Genomic DNA, 14467 nt, shown 5'->3' with positions numbered 1-14467 from the left:
CCTACATAAATAAATAAAGTAAACTACATAATCCAATCGTGTAGAAGGAAACAACACCAAGTTTGATCCCAGAATTCACTACAGTGGGAGGCCCCCAATCCGAATTATCCGAACCCCCTCCATCTGCAGCATCGGTCGGGGCCGGTGCGGGGGACGGAGTTCCAATCTCGGAAGGATGCATCACTCGAATGATAAGCCTTTGGCCTGATTTACAGTGGCCAGTTTGCCCGCTTATGAAATAGAAGAAACCCGATCGATTGAACTGGAAAACCGAGCTTCCGTCTTCGAATTTGGAGATGGGGTTTGCCGTGTTGCAGTTCAAGTAATCAGCAGAGCTCACCACCAGCACCGAGTCATTTTGGTACTTGAAATCTGATTGACAGATTAAAAACAGAAGCATTAGTTGGCTCTTAAAACACGTAATCCACATGTACCCATGATGCATGCATGTACTTACGAAGTGTATCACCAATCTGGAATCTGTTTTGGGCAGCCCAGTCATTATACGTCTCGGGCTCTTTTCCGGTTGGTATTTTCCAACCTCCCTCTTCTCCAACTTCGAACTCGAAACTCGAAACCAAATGCGAGACGGAGGCTGTCAAAAGGATGATGGAAAACATAAGAAAAGCTGATCTTGAAGCAGAAGAAGCCATTGGAGTAGATCGAAGTAAGAGTTTTTGATTAATAATCAAGTACTTGATCAAACAAATAAATTGCTATGCTAGCAGGAAGCATCAAACATCAATCGGGAAATGTTAATATATATAGAAATGAAAGAGTGAGTGGGAGAGTGAAGAACGGGAAGTGGGATGTATCAGTTAAGCTCAACGTGCATGAGAATTGAGACACAGTCAAATCTTGGATTGGCGGTATTTTGAACCTTGAACCTCTGCAATTTAGTTTTTACCCATTCAACGCACATGCAAATATAATTGCTCTTCAAATTAGTTTTTTCTTAAAAAAAAATATTGGTTCATTTAATCTTAATAAAAAAATTATATAGTTTTTATCATATAGTATTTGTCACCGAAGGTAGTTTAAATAAAAAGTTATCGATATTTTATATATATATATAATTTCTTTTTATGCAGTGTATGGATGAGATTTATTTTATTTAGCCAACAACATAATTTATATGTTTGCATTGAAATAAAAAAAGCAAATAGAGTGCGGATTTAAAGTTCATCTCAATTTTAATATAAGATTATTTATTACAAATTATCTTATAAAATATTAGAGATTCGAGGTTTAGAATAAGCTGTCCTACTATACCAATATGTCCAAATTCTTTTCTTTTCTCAGATTTCATTAATATCAAAAGAGCACCAAAATATGAAGAATGACAACTCAGTTTCACAGGAAATAGAAACCGAAAGAAAATGGTTAATTTCCCAAACAATCCAATTATTTCAAGAAGCAGCTATCCATCAAGATTCCCAAGAATCTTTTCCCCGTTGCATTGAACTTATTATTTCCATTTCTCCTTTTGTATCATAAAATTGATATCACTGTTTTATAATAAATACAGCTTATAAGGCAAGTATGACGACTTCTTCTTCTTTAACTTTAAAACAAAAATATAATTAAAATTTTTTCCCTTAAATTCATAAAGTATATTAAAAATTTATACACATTCATGTGAACGCGCGTTCATAGTAAAAAATTTCGAGTCTGTCGTTGCGGACAGGGGCGGAGCCAGAAATATGGCTCTGCCCGGGCTAGAATTTTAATCTCTAAAATTTTTAAATATTTTAAATTGATATACCCGGACTACTATCATATTATTCTAAAATTATACAAAATTTACCTATAAATTTTTTCAAAAAAAATTGGGCCCGGGTACAAGCTAATGTCCCTCTGCCCCTGGTTGCGGATAGATTGTAAATTTAAATCAGTGAGCAACGACAGGTTCCCTGTGTATTTCCAGAAGAGGAAAACCTGCTCACATGCAAGAATGGTTGAGGCAAAACAAAGCACGAGTCACTTGAAAATTTGATTTGGCATCAAGTCATTATCGAGCTAAATTTGTGTAAACACCACATTTATTGGTCACTATTGCGACCTACACAGTCTTAGAAATATTGGAGGTTATCAACAATAATATACATACGTATATAGTTGCTAATGCTAACACCAACTAGTCGTGCCAATCAATTCTTTGAACAAGAATTGGATTTTGCCTTCATCTGGCAGTTTTATCTAAATCCCACGAAATTGCTAAATAGTTTTCTCACTCAACATTTCTTTTAAATCTTCAATTATATCTTTATCAATATATTTAGATTCAATTCTATCTTTTTTATATATTTTTAAAATTTTTAGATGATCACTGAAAAAATACGAGAAAAAACCATTAATTTCAAATTAACAAAGACTGTCATGTTTAGATAATTATAACAACTGTATAAACACGCAACGCGTACAAAGGGACAATAATATATGATCATCATGTACATAGTTTTTTGATTAAGTCTCTTGTGAGACGGTTCCACGGATTTTTATATGTGAGACATGCTCATCCATAATTATCATTAAAAAAGAATACTTTTGACATACAAATTGATTATTTTTTTAATGAATTGAGTCAGCTCAGAGATCTGTCACGCAAATTTGACTCGCGAGATGATCTAAGAAGAGTTTTTGTGGAGTATTTATAAACCTCCCATAAAATGTATATAATTTTCTATATGTAGGTGAAATATCTTATCGTCGGTTGATGAAAATCTCGAAGTACATACGTTAATTTTGAATTTACTCGTGCAAACGTAGGTAAAGCTGTTATAATCCACGTTAACAATGCTGAATCGATCGAAAATCAAAGTAAATTTATAACTCAACCTCCTGCTATAAATATGTGGCCTGGCTCTTTCTCTATTGCACTATTCCATTACAATCAACTTCAATATCTATCTCAGTCGTCAAAATTTATTTTCTTCGTTTATTTCGCTACTCTACTCGTGCTCTGATATGGAGTTAACAGCAATATTTCATGCCTGAGATTTCAAAAGGGCTTGTTTAAAGGCAAGTAATTTTGTCCATATAATATTTTCTTGAAAATTGAGTGATGATGGTGAAGAAAATGTGTTGACAGAAGAGAGAGAGCACAGTCCCCCATCGGCAAATTGAAGGGCTTTTGCTGTTTTGCGGGAATGTGCTCTTTCTTCTTCTGTCAATGATACGGGCTTTTCCACCACCATCAAACTAATATTATATATATACATATATATGAATTGATTATATATCTGCAGATTGATGTTCTACAAGTACGAAAGATTATATATAATGATTGTATGTCTATGCAAGGAGTACAACGAGGGTTTACACATTAAGAATTTGCATGCGGTGAAATTATCTCATTTTAGCAGTAAATGAAACAGTTAATAAACATTATAAGTTATTATATTTGTTGGAAAATATAAGAATCAATTTTTTTTAGTGTTGTAAACACTCCCTAAAAAATTTTATTCGCCAATGTTCAACACAAATTTTTCATTTTATTGATGGATTATAAGTTTGATGCTCAATGCCATGCATACACACATAACACTTTCCATTGGATTCAAGCCTTTCGAAGGCAATATATTTATGATCGGATATAAGCCGAAAAATCAAGCGATGGACCTTTCGTTTGATCATCGGGAGAGAATTCGAGGTGAGTCTTTAGGACAAACCTTGCTTAACAGGTATTGTCTGAATCCAAAGGCAAGGTAAGCAAATATCCTTTCAGGGTTTCTAAAAAAATAAAAATGGTGACTTTTGAGAAATTTTTAGATCAGCCCACGATATTGTCAATAATTTAAGTCAATGCATTGATTTGATTGAGAATTCATTTTCTAGTTCCTCTTTATTTTCTATTTTGTGAATCCAACGGCCCATTTCTACTTCAGATCGATCTACTTCGTATTATGTACATGCATATGAGTGTACCTAGGTGTTACAAGAGTACACAAACTTCATTTTTGAGAGAGTAATAAAAAATTCAATTTATTTTAATGGTTGACAGTTTCCCACTCGAACCACCTACTATTGGATTCTACCCATGTGTGTCAGCATTTCGAAAATAAATTTAAAGTAATCTTTTCTATGTGTATGACCTAATATATCCGAAATGCAAAGTGAAGTACTATTTCCAAAACAGTAAATAGGCACGTGCACACAGGAAATGAAGAAATGAAGCCTCAACTTCAGTGCGTTGGGTGAGCAGAAAATAAGAAGCATTAGATATGTGTGTGGTCCCCTGGCTGTGACGATCGTCTCCAGCCATGTGTATGCGTATAGTTTTCGTATCGTTTATGTTTTTGGCCTATCCATGGTTAGCTTCAGTTTTCAAAGACACTGAGTCTCAAATATTGCAGTTGCTTGCAATTACACACAATAATAATTTGAATTCAACGACACATTTCTTTCAAGCACAGCATTCAACAAGCTATTATTATTATCTTTATATGGACAGATGGTGATTGTAGAATCGAGTATAAAAAATTTGTTACCAAAAAAGTAACATTCTTTCGACCCAAACGAAGTATATATATATATACATGCCTTTGCACTCTAAATATCAGTCAAGTGGAATTAACCCCTTTAGCCAGAAATTTTCATCCAAACCAAATAAAAAGTACCTGCAATTCATTTGATGGACAGATCAAGGGCAATAACAAAAGCAAGATTTGTAACCTTCAAGGAAGAAATTCACCAATAACATGAAAATATATTTGCTATTATGATATGGATGGTTCAATACAGTCAACGTGCACATATATGTATAAAGATGTAAAGGAGGTCTGGAGAAAGAGGTAGTATTGATACCACCAAGTATTCCGTTGCAAATCTTAGAGAAGTAGGACATTTAAAGTTTAAACTAGTTGTTTGAAACTTTCTGAAGGCAGATTATTTGTTCGGTGGTAGTTTGAGAGCAGGAAAACAACAAAAATATAACGAACTTCGTGGAAATATAACAGTTAAAATATTTGACCTAATGTATTTTCCAAATTGATGCTGCGTAAGTTATCAAAATAATTCTTTAGTCATCATTTATCCTTCCATTGAACAGTTTCATCAAAACAAAACCAAATAAGGGTAATGGTAAAAGAAAGTTAAGTAATACCTTTTGTGAGAGATGGCTTGAAAAAGAATATCATTGGATGTTCATGGAGTCTAGATTGTAACAGCCAGGAAAATTTGATTCATGCATCCATCTATCTCTGCTGTAGCTTGCGAGGAAGGAGAACTAAACAATGACATTTACAACCTTTAATAACAAACTTGTTTGCCAAAATAACCTAATTAGGATTGACATTTACCTTCATCCATGCAGCAAAAACTTTCAGGATGAAATATTAAATCAGGTTCCATTTTTTGCTGCAAGGGTAAAAGCAGACCCATAGAACTTTTACTGTGGAAAGAACAAAAAACCTCATATGCATCAATCTTAGAATAAAAGTGGTGGCCGTGTAAAACTTGAAGGTTTTTGCAGTCTTCATCAATAAACGCTTCAAACAAAATGCAATAGATTGAACACTTAAAATAAATAGGTCATATGATGAGCCACTCTCTGTGTCGAAAAGACATTGGACTAGGCACAAAAACTAAGCAAGCGAAACTTTTTACATCTATATTATGAAGTTATCCTATAGAGGAAATCACTGGTCATGGAATTTTAAAGTAATTAACTTTCTTAAGCATTAACTTGATGAAGAGCATAATGAAAATGAAATATGCTGAGAATTCTGAATATTAGGTAAACAATTGTATAGGGACAAATAAAAATAGCAAATCTAGAAGAATCACACGCAGATGGTGTCCACTACACTCTGTTGGGATTAGGGATTTTACAGAAGTAAGAGGGAAAAGCAAAGACCTTAAAGCCAGAAGTTTTCATTGTTCATTGTACAACCAAAATCAATCTTCAAAACATTTAGAATCTGATTGAGTGTTCTGAGAAAATACCAAACAAAAGTATTTATTCATAACTGCCACCTTTATTAAATGCATGCCAGAATTTGTTTCTTATTTATTCTTTAACCCAAAGAAAGAAAGAAAGCATGTTTAGCATTCTATAATCCAAATCCCACAAAAAAGGGGTGATCAAGCTACTAAAACATTAACATTTTCAAGCTGGGGCTACTAATACTTAATAGATATCTGTTACTATTTTCTTTTTCCTCTCCATGCCCTTACCAAAAAAATAATCTTTAATACACCTCAATCCTCATTAATTTCCCTCCAAAGCCAACAGACTATAGTGTTTTATGTTCTGTCCAAATACTACCCAAGTTTTAGAAAACAACTGAGTCAATCACCTGGCCCATGATGGAATGTACTTTTTGGTGGGTAACTCTTCATCTTCTTCATCTTCGTCTTCTGAACATTGATATGGAGAGATCTCATATGATTTTTCTTGCCTTTTCTGAACTATCAAGTCCTCGTTTTTGGGTGATCTATCGACTGTGGGCAGTGCCTGGAAAATTAGCATGTAAATAACTCCCTAAGTGTGGGCAGTGCCTGGAAAAGTAGCAGGTAAATAACTCCCCAAGTGTCTCATTGATTAATTACAATCCTTTCAGAAAGATCATTTCAGATTTTAATATCCAATATTTTGACAATTATATGTGATGGACCGAATGGCAAGGATCTTTAACATATAGGCTGTGATAGTTTCGTGTATGTAAGAATATGCAACAGCTAGAAAACATTTAGCTTCTAAACATATCCATTATCTCGTTGTGAAAATATTCTACCTTTCCAGCTTCGAAAGAATCACCAGAAACACCACATTCTTCAATGACTGTTTTTTTTGAAGCAACGTCGTCTCCTCTCACGACTCCACGGTTTTGCTCCTTCTTAAACTCATTGTAAGACTTCTTGGTGTTGATTTTCTCATCCTAGATTATCAATAAATATGCGAGGCTGAAGTAGAAGAAAGTAAAACAAAACAGAACATCAAAAAGTCACTCAGAAGAGTCACAACTTTGGTATGGCGTTTTTCTTTTCCAGCTTTCTCAGCATGTCCTCTTTCTTCTTCTTCCCTCAGACGTAGCCTTGCTTCTAACCGCGTTCTTTTCCTCTCCTTTTCCCTTCTTTCTTCTTCCTCTCTCGACCTTTTCTTTGCAATCGCATCAGCATCTTTTTTCTTGCGTTCCAATTCTTTCCTTTTCTTCTCAAGTTCCATTTTTCTCAAATTTTCTGCTTCCAATTTTGCACGTTCAAGCTTCAAAGCTTCCTTCCTATTCTTACGTTCATTCATTCTTTTTTCTTCTAGACGTTTTGCAGCCTCAGCAGCCTCCAGGGCTTTCACCTTGATATCTCTTTTTCCTAGAAGTTATAAATTGTTCATAAAAAATAAAACAGAATTTTTCTTTTTAAAAAGTAAAGAAATGCACCTCAGTCCCATCCTCAAACACTGAAGCATGCTGTCCATAGTTCTAAAATAGGTACAGCTGATAATTTCACCCACCAACACTTGAAATCAAAAATATTTCAGAAAAAGTCTTTATTTTCAAATAGTTCCTAAATTTTTGAATATCAATTTGCTGTACTAAACTTCCAATGCCCAAAACACACAAAATATAAATCAAAATCCATCTGAATCCTAGCAATCTTAAAAGTACAAAGCTTATTCAAGCTAACTATGAAGAGATAATTAAAACCATGTCAATCAGCAAAGAAAAATGTAATCAAAGAATAAGGGTCATAAGACCAAATGCACTTGCAGGAAAATCGAACTCTTGGTAAACTTTGGCAAGAAAAGCTTATGAGATGAACAAGAACATTTTGCCGAACAGAACAAAAATTAAGCACATGACTTATAATTCCTCAATAACTAAAAAATGAACCAGAATAATTCTTATCAAACTGAGGGGTGGGGGTAGTGTGGGGTCAGAAATATCAAGCAACAAAAGGAATAAAAAATAACTACCTGCACATACAGCAGCAGCAGCTTGTGTCTGTTGTACCAGTGGTATAAATGAACAAATATTTGAAACAATGTTATTCCTCTTAGAATCCTTCAATGAAATCTTTTGCTCATGTTTCTTCAAATTGGTTTTACTTGATAAAGTTGGTGTGCTGACACTTTCATCAATTGATACTTTGGCCTTCTTGGTTCCGTCATAACCAATTGGTGAAGTCGGGTAGCTCTTTCTCTTGGCTTTGCCCAAAGAGGATCCTTGATTTTCCCTCATCTCACTGTCATACCGAGACTTATTTTTCAGACTCCATTGTACATCATCTTGAGTCCCGCCAACATTAGATTTTGCAATAGTGACATCCACAGTATCTGCCCTCAAGATGTTCTGTTTTGCAAAAGTTGATACAGATGAATTTAAACCCATGTTTGTCAAATCCTCAAGCGGATGCCGCACATTACAATCACGCGCCAATAATGAATCAGTTTCTTCTTCGACATCATCTACAATCTCATCTACCCTTTTATTGTCTTCACTGATACAAGGGTCTTCCTCAATTGGGAAACATGTGAGTTCTGGATTTGAAATCGAACACTTCTCTGAACTTACAGTGTGTGATGACAGCCTTTCCCACAAACTCCCAACCGGAGATGCATGTTGAATTCTTGAATTCCAACCATGTCTTGATCGAGAATAAGGTAGACTAACAGAATATGGCACCCTTTCAATCCTTTCGAGAGTACTTCCCGTATCATTTACAAGACTCTTACCAGAATCTAGTTGTTTGTTGGTAGGCAAATAAGTCTTCAGGTTCATGTGCTCAAGGAGACCATTTGGTAAAGATTGAAATGGGTTTAAGGTTCCTTGAAAATTTAAAGCAGATGATAAATGAGACATGGGTGTATCCAGGCTAGCCGATCTGCACATTTCTTCTATTATGCTAGCACGTTCTATTGCAATCCTGGAAAGCCTTAATCCGGCCAAATCAACACCATCCGCAGCAAAATCCAGGTCACCATTATCTGCTAGCATCTCTACATTGAACCCCTCAAACACAGGCATCGATTCAGCAACAAATTTCAGGTCTTTATGTTTTGGAGAAAGAATCAAACATTGTGACTGCTCTCCATCAACGGACGGAGGAGATTTGTTTGCTTGAAGCATTCTCATCGTGTGAGTTAAATTTTCCGTATTTATACAATCTGTATCCTTATCCTGGTCCATTTCTATATCGATACTCATCTTCCTATCTAATAAATCTGTCAAATCAGTGTTTACATCCATTTCTATGTTCCTTAAATATCTATTTGGAGAATCTCGTTGAATGCTGCCAACATGTTTCACCGAGCTTGGATAAGATGTCAGTCTATTCACTTGTAGCTCTTTGATCTTTCTCCTCTTCAGCTGTGGCCATGATCCGATGCTGACAATTTCAAATCTGCCCTCGAGTAATAAGTCCTCACCTTGTTTAGTGCTTTTATAATTAGTTACTAACCTATTATCTTCAACACCAGTAAGGCGTGATAAAATTTGAGAAACCTGTGCGGGAAACTGCTCTATTTTGTCAGGAACAACACACATTGGATTTGCCATTTCTGATTGTCCACTTGAGAAACCATGGGACTCTTCACCTGGGTTATTGGCTAGTTTAGGAAAACAAGATTGTCCAACGTCTTTGCTTCCAGTAGCATGTGAAACTTCTGAGCTCTTAAGGCTGCCTTCACCAATCCAATTACCCTATCAAATGAAGCAGCATATGAAACACAAAAGAATTAAGTCCATAGCATGGGAAAATTAGCTGAAATCTAAGAAAATATACAAACAGGTATCAATAATTTTATGCACCTGTCGAAAAAGAGGCTAAGGGTACAGTATTATATAATAGTTTGTAGAAATAAATATTCATTAAAATGGAATAGTTTTTGTTCAATATAAAATTCCATCAATTGGTAAATTTAGCTGAAATATATGACTTCTAGTAATCAAAGGTAACTTTCTTGGGGATGGAGCTCAAATTTATTTGATGAAGAATATGTAAGCCGCTTACTAAAATCATACCCAGAAATTCAGAAGACACCAGCTAGAGAACTATAATCAACAAAAATATATGATAAAAAGAGGGGAAACTGTCAATGAGTTATGAGTTAACTACAAAGACATCAGCCAAGTAATCTTCCACTTGTCATAGGATTGTTACCCGCTCAGTCTGAATACAAAGGCCACATGCATTTATAGGTAGAAAGGTTGATTATACTGGACAAAGGAGCTCACATGAATTTCATACCTCTTCAATGACCTGTTCTGCCGAGGTTTCATACCCCTGTTCCCAACATTGTTCCACTGGATGAAACAGTAAAGTAGGAGTGTCCACCATTTTTGACATCATAATATCTGTCTCGTCTTCAACTTCAGGGTATTGGCAATTCCCACCCTCTATATTATCTTGAGGCCTCTTTGGTGTATTATTTTGACTTGTAAGAGAAACATATTTTTCAGTGCAGGTGTCAACATGCTTGTGAATATCACATTCGGAAGAGTTTGTATGAACTTTAGCTACATCTTTCCGGACCTCTGAATCGTCTGGTGATTGCCCACCCAAAGAAGGGTTATAACCGCAGTTAGAAATTTCCTGGGTAAGCAATAAATCACGATCCGACACGTTTTTTGGTGACTTATCGGGCCTTTTCTTTCCTAAACTAGAAGAGAAGGTTTTCAAGTTTTGCTCTTCAAATACACTAAAATCTAATTGTTGTATCTTCTCAGACATAAAACAATTTTTGGAGTCCTTTGCCACTAAAGATTCCAACTGCCTTCTTTGTTTAGCACCATTTGAACTTAAACTAACGCTTATCTGTTCATCACCATTCGCTGAACTAAGAGAGCGATTAATAAGATTGCCCGCAACAAGCTCGTTGTTCATCATAAAATCAACATTTCTTACCTCATCAAGCATATCTTTGGTTTCACACCAAGGTGGTCTAGTTTGACAACCTGAAAAATTCTGAACTTTATCATTTGCGGCAGAATTCTTTCTAGGAGAGGATATTGACAGCGTGCCTCCCCCAAAAGAAGAAATTTTCGAGCAATGTACAGGCTCAGATATATTGCTACTCTCTTTGCAACTCTTGCCATCTTCTAAAATTGATCCTCGGCCATCCTTATCTACACAGCCAACATAAAAAATATTCTTCTTAACTGGGGATCCATCGACATGGTTTTTACATAAATCATCCCCAAAATCCATTATGGTACCAACCATTCTCTGATCATCATTTGAAAAACTATCTGCTTTCCACGAACCACTAGCACAACTTTGAGGCCTATGAGAGCTTTTAAATGAAGAAATTTTGCCAGAATAAACCTCTCCCTTTTCCTTGCTCAGAGAACCTGCTCTAAATCTGATATCCCCGTCATTTTGACCAAAAGCAGACGAAGATCCAGGTGACTGCAGCAGCCTATTACGATAATCAGCCACCACTCTACTGGAAGTACCCACAGAGCTCCTTTTACTCGTGTTAGCACAATGAAATGACACATCTTTTCTATCATTTTGAGAGTGGCCTAATTCTAATGAAGTTCGGCCAGAACCTAGAATTTCGACATGACTTCTAGACCTTGTAATTCTGCCAAAGTACAAATCCATGCCATTGTCTTTGTTTTGGCAAGCTGCTTCGTCCAAATCCAAGTCTTCATAACATGAACCGCTGAATGCACACGGTTCTACCAATTCTGGAAGTTCATTTTCATTACCTGTTTGCTTGGAAGAAGAAATAGACAATCTAATCCCGCTTGAAAGAATACCACTGATGCTTTCATGATCTAATGCACTCTCAGCTACTGTATTTGCACTGTTACGAAGCTCCAGAGCCTTTTGCCTAGACTTAGACCTCTGAATTCTAGCCACGGACTGATCTGGTGCATTAGAAATATTCAAGAACCCTCCAGTTGTCTGATCCTTAGGTGATGTATTATTAAAGTCTAGCTCAGGAGCCTTTAGTCCAGACTTAGATCTCTGAATTCTAGCAACAGACTGATCCGGTGCATTAGAAATATTCAAGAACACTCCAATTGTCTGATCCTTAGGTGATGTAATACTAAAGTCTAGCTCAGGAGCCTTTTGTCTAGCCTTAGATCTCTGGATTCTAGCCACAGACTGATCTGGTGCATTAGAAATATTCAAGAACCCTCCAGTTGTCTGATCCTTAGGTGATGTAATACTAAAGTCTAGCTCAGGAGCACAATTTTGGGAACAACCAGCATCTGTGTCGCCTCTGGTTACAGATCTACCTTGTCCACTAGGACAATTATCAAGAGTATCCTTGAGAAATCCATCAGAAAATTCTCGATTAGCTCCTGAGATGAATGGCTTATCGTACAAAGGGTACTGTTCAGTGGAGCAACGGATTGAGTCTAGTGTATATTGGCCAAGAAGTTTAGAGATCAGGTCTTCCTTGTTCAGTTCTGCAAGGAAGCAATAATCATATACAATGACATGCCGTTAACAGGTTAATTAACTCAAATTTCGTGCATGTTTTCCACGTTAAGAAGTCAGCAAATTTCATAATTAGTAACCATTTGACTAGCCATATATTCCTTATCAAATTTCCAAGTTTAAGTTGGCTTATGGAAAAGGAAAAAGCTGCAAAGGTAAGGTAGAACAAGTTGAAATTGGAGCAAACAATTGCAAACTGACAGAGTTATGTTGTCATCAGATTTATTCAAGCAAAACTTTTCTGAAAAGAATATAACGAGAAGCACAATCACCCAAACAATAAGTACGACACAGCGTATGCTACATTTTGCTCTGAAGTTACTATGACTCCTCTCCTTTCGTAATGTCATTATCGAAGAGGGAAAAAACCATCGACATCAGATGTATTTGTGCTGTGAAAATTCGTGGGAGTAAAAATTTATTCTCCTATTTTACGTTGTACAAAAAATCTCAAGTCCCGAACAATTAAAGTAATCAAATAAGTTGAAGAATAAAATTTTGGAAAAGGAAATCAAATTTTGGAAAAGGGAATCAACCAGCCATATTATGAAGCAAATTCACAACCCCAAATAGATCGAAACCCTATAATCGATCTTTCGGGAATACCTTTAGAGTCGGAAGAGCCGGTAGGGCTCCAAAGCCAAGACGGAGGAGTGATTCCTTCAATCAGGAGTTTAGAGGCCAGGTTCTGGTTATACAACTCCGTCTGTTGCTTCACTTGTTCTATTATTCGATTCTTCCGCTCGAATATCTGCACGAACAACTTCTCCATTGTCACACCTTCCACGGCACGCCAAACGATTACAGAAAATCTTTTCACCGACCAGACAGATCTAGTTACAGCGATTATTACTCCAAATTGTTTCGGAGAAGGTCGTGAAAGTGCGTGTGTGTGTGTGCACTGTGTGTGACCGTTGAGTGAACGTTGGAATCACATATCCTCGAGCGCCGATGGGAATTTCAAATTGGATTTTAAATGTTCCGAGGAAATGAACAAAACCCGATTTGACTGACAACATACAGAAACACGGTAAAATCAATAACCGGGTTAGCGGGGGGATTGATCCGGCCCATACAATATATGCATATTATGGGTCCATATTTGAGGTGGCTTTATCATGGGCCTTATGGGCTTTGTCAAAGTACCTCTTTCATATCCTCAGTGTTCCTCCATTTATTTATTTTACCATAAATATGTTACTACTTGGTTTATTTCCAACAATTTTACGAATACATTTTTTAAAAAATATATTATTTTGAGGACTGAATATAAACATATTGTGTATATCTTGTATTATTTTTAATTAAAAAATCAATAAATAGTTAGTTTTTTTTATTTAAAAAAAAACAAATCCTCGATTAAATCAAAATAGTTTCGTAACAATCATGAAACAAAAAATCAGAAATAATAATAAAAGTATCATGATAACTAATAAACACAAAGACTAGCATAAGAATCAACTGCTCTAGAAAGTGCATGAGCCACCACATTTACTTGTCGCCTAACAAACCAAACTTGGGACTAACAAACCAAACTTGGTAAGTTTATTCTTGTAAAAGAAAGAAAAACATTCAATTATAGACGGAAGACGATTCAGTTGAGTTTGCCTTACCTCCTTATCCCGGTTGATCTTATTTTCCGCCTTTTTGGGCGTTAGAAAATGTAGTGATTCTTAGACTAAAACCTTAAACATCGACTAATCAAATAGGATCCATTCTAATAAATTCAATAGAACTACATTTCAGTAATGTAACAAGCATATGCGAAATAAACGAATATGCAAATCTCCTATCTAGGAATTTACAGCAGACTTTACTGGAGATGTGTGATGGCTCCAGTAAAATTATTTTATATGTAAAAACAAAAGACAGAGATTGAATCTCCAAAGATAAAAAATCAGCCTTTGTTTCGAACAATGAAACATCAAGGAATGAAAAATTCAGGCGCTAAAATGTTGCTCGCAACTATTCAGCAACATGGTACAAGGTTAACCTCAACTTTAGCGTGAACTAATTTCAACAACGGAGCATTTTTTTTAATAAGCATGATATACTACCACTCTGATGTTAT

The 14467-nt window shown here is 35.7% G+C and overlaps 1 protein-coding gene across 4 annotated transcripts; it reads right to left on the bottom strand.

Annotated features, from left to right (window-relative positions):
• Positions 1-5084: 5084 nt before the first annotated feature.
• On the bottom strand, positions 5085-13407 carry LOC142526796 (uncharacterized). 4 transcript variants are annotated; one of them, XM_075631393.1, is made up of 8 exons: positions 13003-13407; positions 10189-12365; positions 7916-9641; positions 6965-7311; positions 6738-6881; positions 6300-6457; positions 5301-5392; positions 5085-5227 (listed from the first exon to the last, which is right to left on the bottom strand). In XM_075631393.1, the coding sequence occupies exons 1-8, from the start codon at positions 13166-13168 to the stop codon at positions 5196-5198; spliced, it is 4842 nt and encodes a 1613-aa protein (XP_075487508.1). In that variant the 5' UTR covers positions 13169-13407; the 3' UTR covers positions 5085-5195. The 4 variants fall into 4 exon arrangements, with proteins under 4 accessions (XP_075487508.1, XP_075487506.1, XP_075487507.1 ...); XM_075631391.1 differs by having other exon boundaries at positions 5102-5204; XM_075631392.1 differs by having other exon boundaries at positions 5102-5204; positions 6968-7311.
• Positions 13408-14467: the final 1060 nt, after the last annotated feature.

The sequence above is a fragment of the Primulina tabacum genome, chromosome 15 (genome assembly GCF_025594145.1).
Source record: "Primulina tabacum isolate GXHZ01 chromosome 15, ASM2559414v2, whole genome shotgun sequence".
In the NCBI taxonomy this organism is placed as follows: Eukaryota; Viridiplantae; Streptophyta; class Magnoliopsida; order Lamiales; family Gesneriaceae; genus Primulina; species Primulina tabacum.
This window is presented reverse-complemented; position numbering and strand designations above follow the sequence as displayed.

Excerpts from the sequence above, each read along its gene's own strand:
- LOC142526796 (XM_075631391.1), bottom strand. The coding sequence starts at position 13,168 with ATGGAGAAGTTGTTCGTGCAGATATTCGAGCGGAAGAATCGAATAATA. Across the intron at positions 12,366-13,002 it reads CGGCTCTTCCGACTCTAAAG|AACTGAACAAGGAAGACCTG; the intron begins GTATTCCCGAAA and ends GCTTCCTTGCAG. Across the intron at positions 6,882-6,964 it reads AAAAACGCCATACCAAAGTT|GATGAGAAAATCAACACCAA; the intron begins GTGACTCTTCTG and ends TTGATAATCTAG.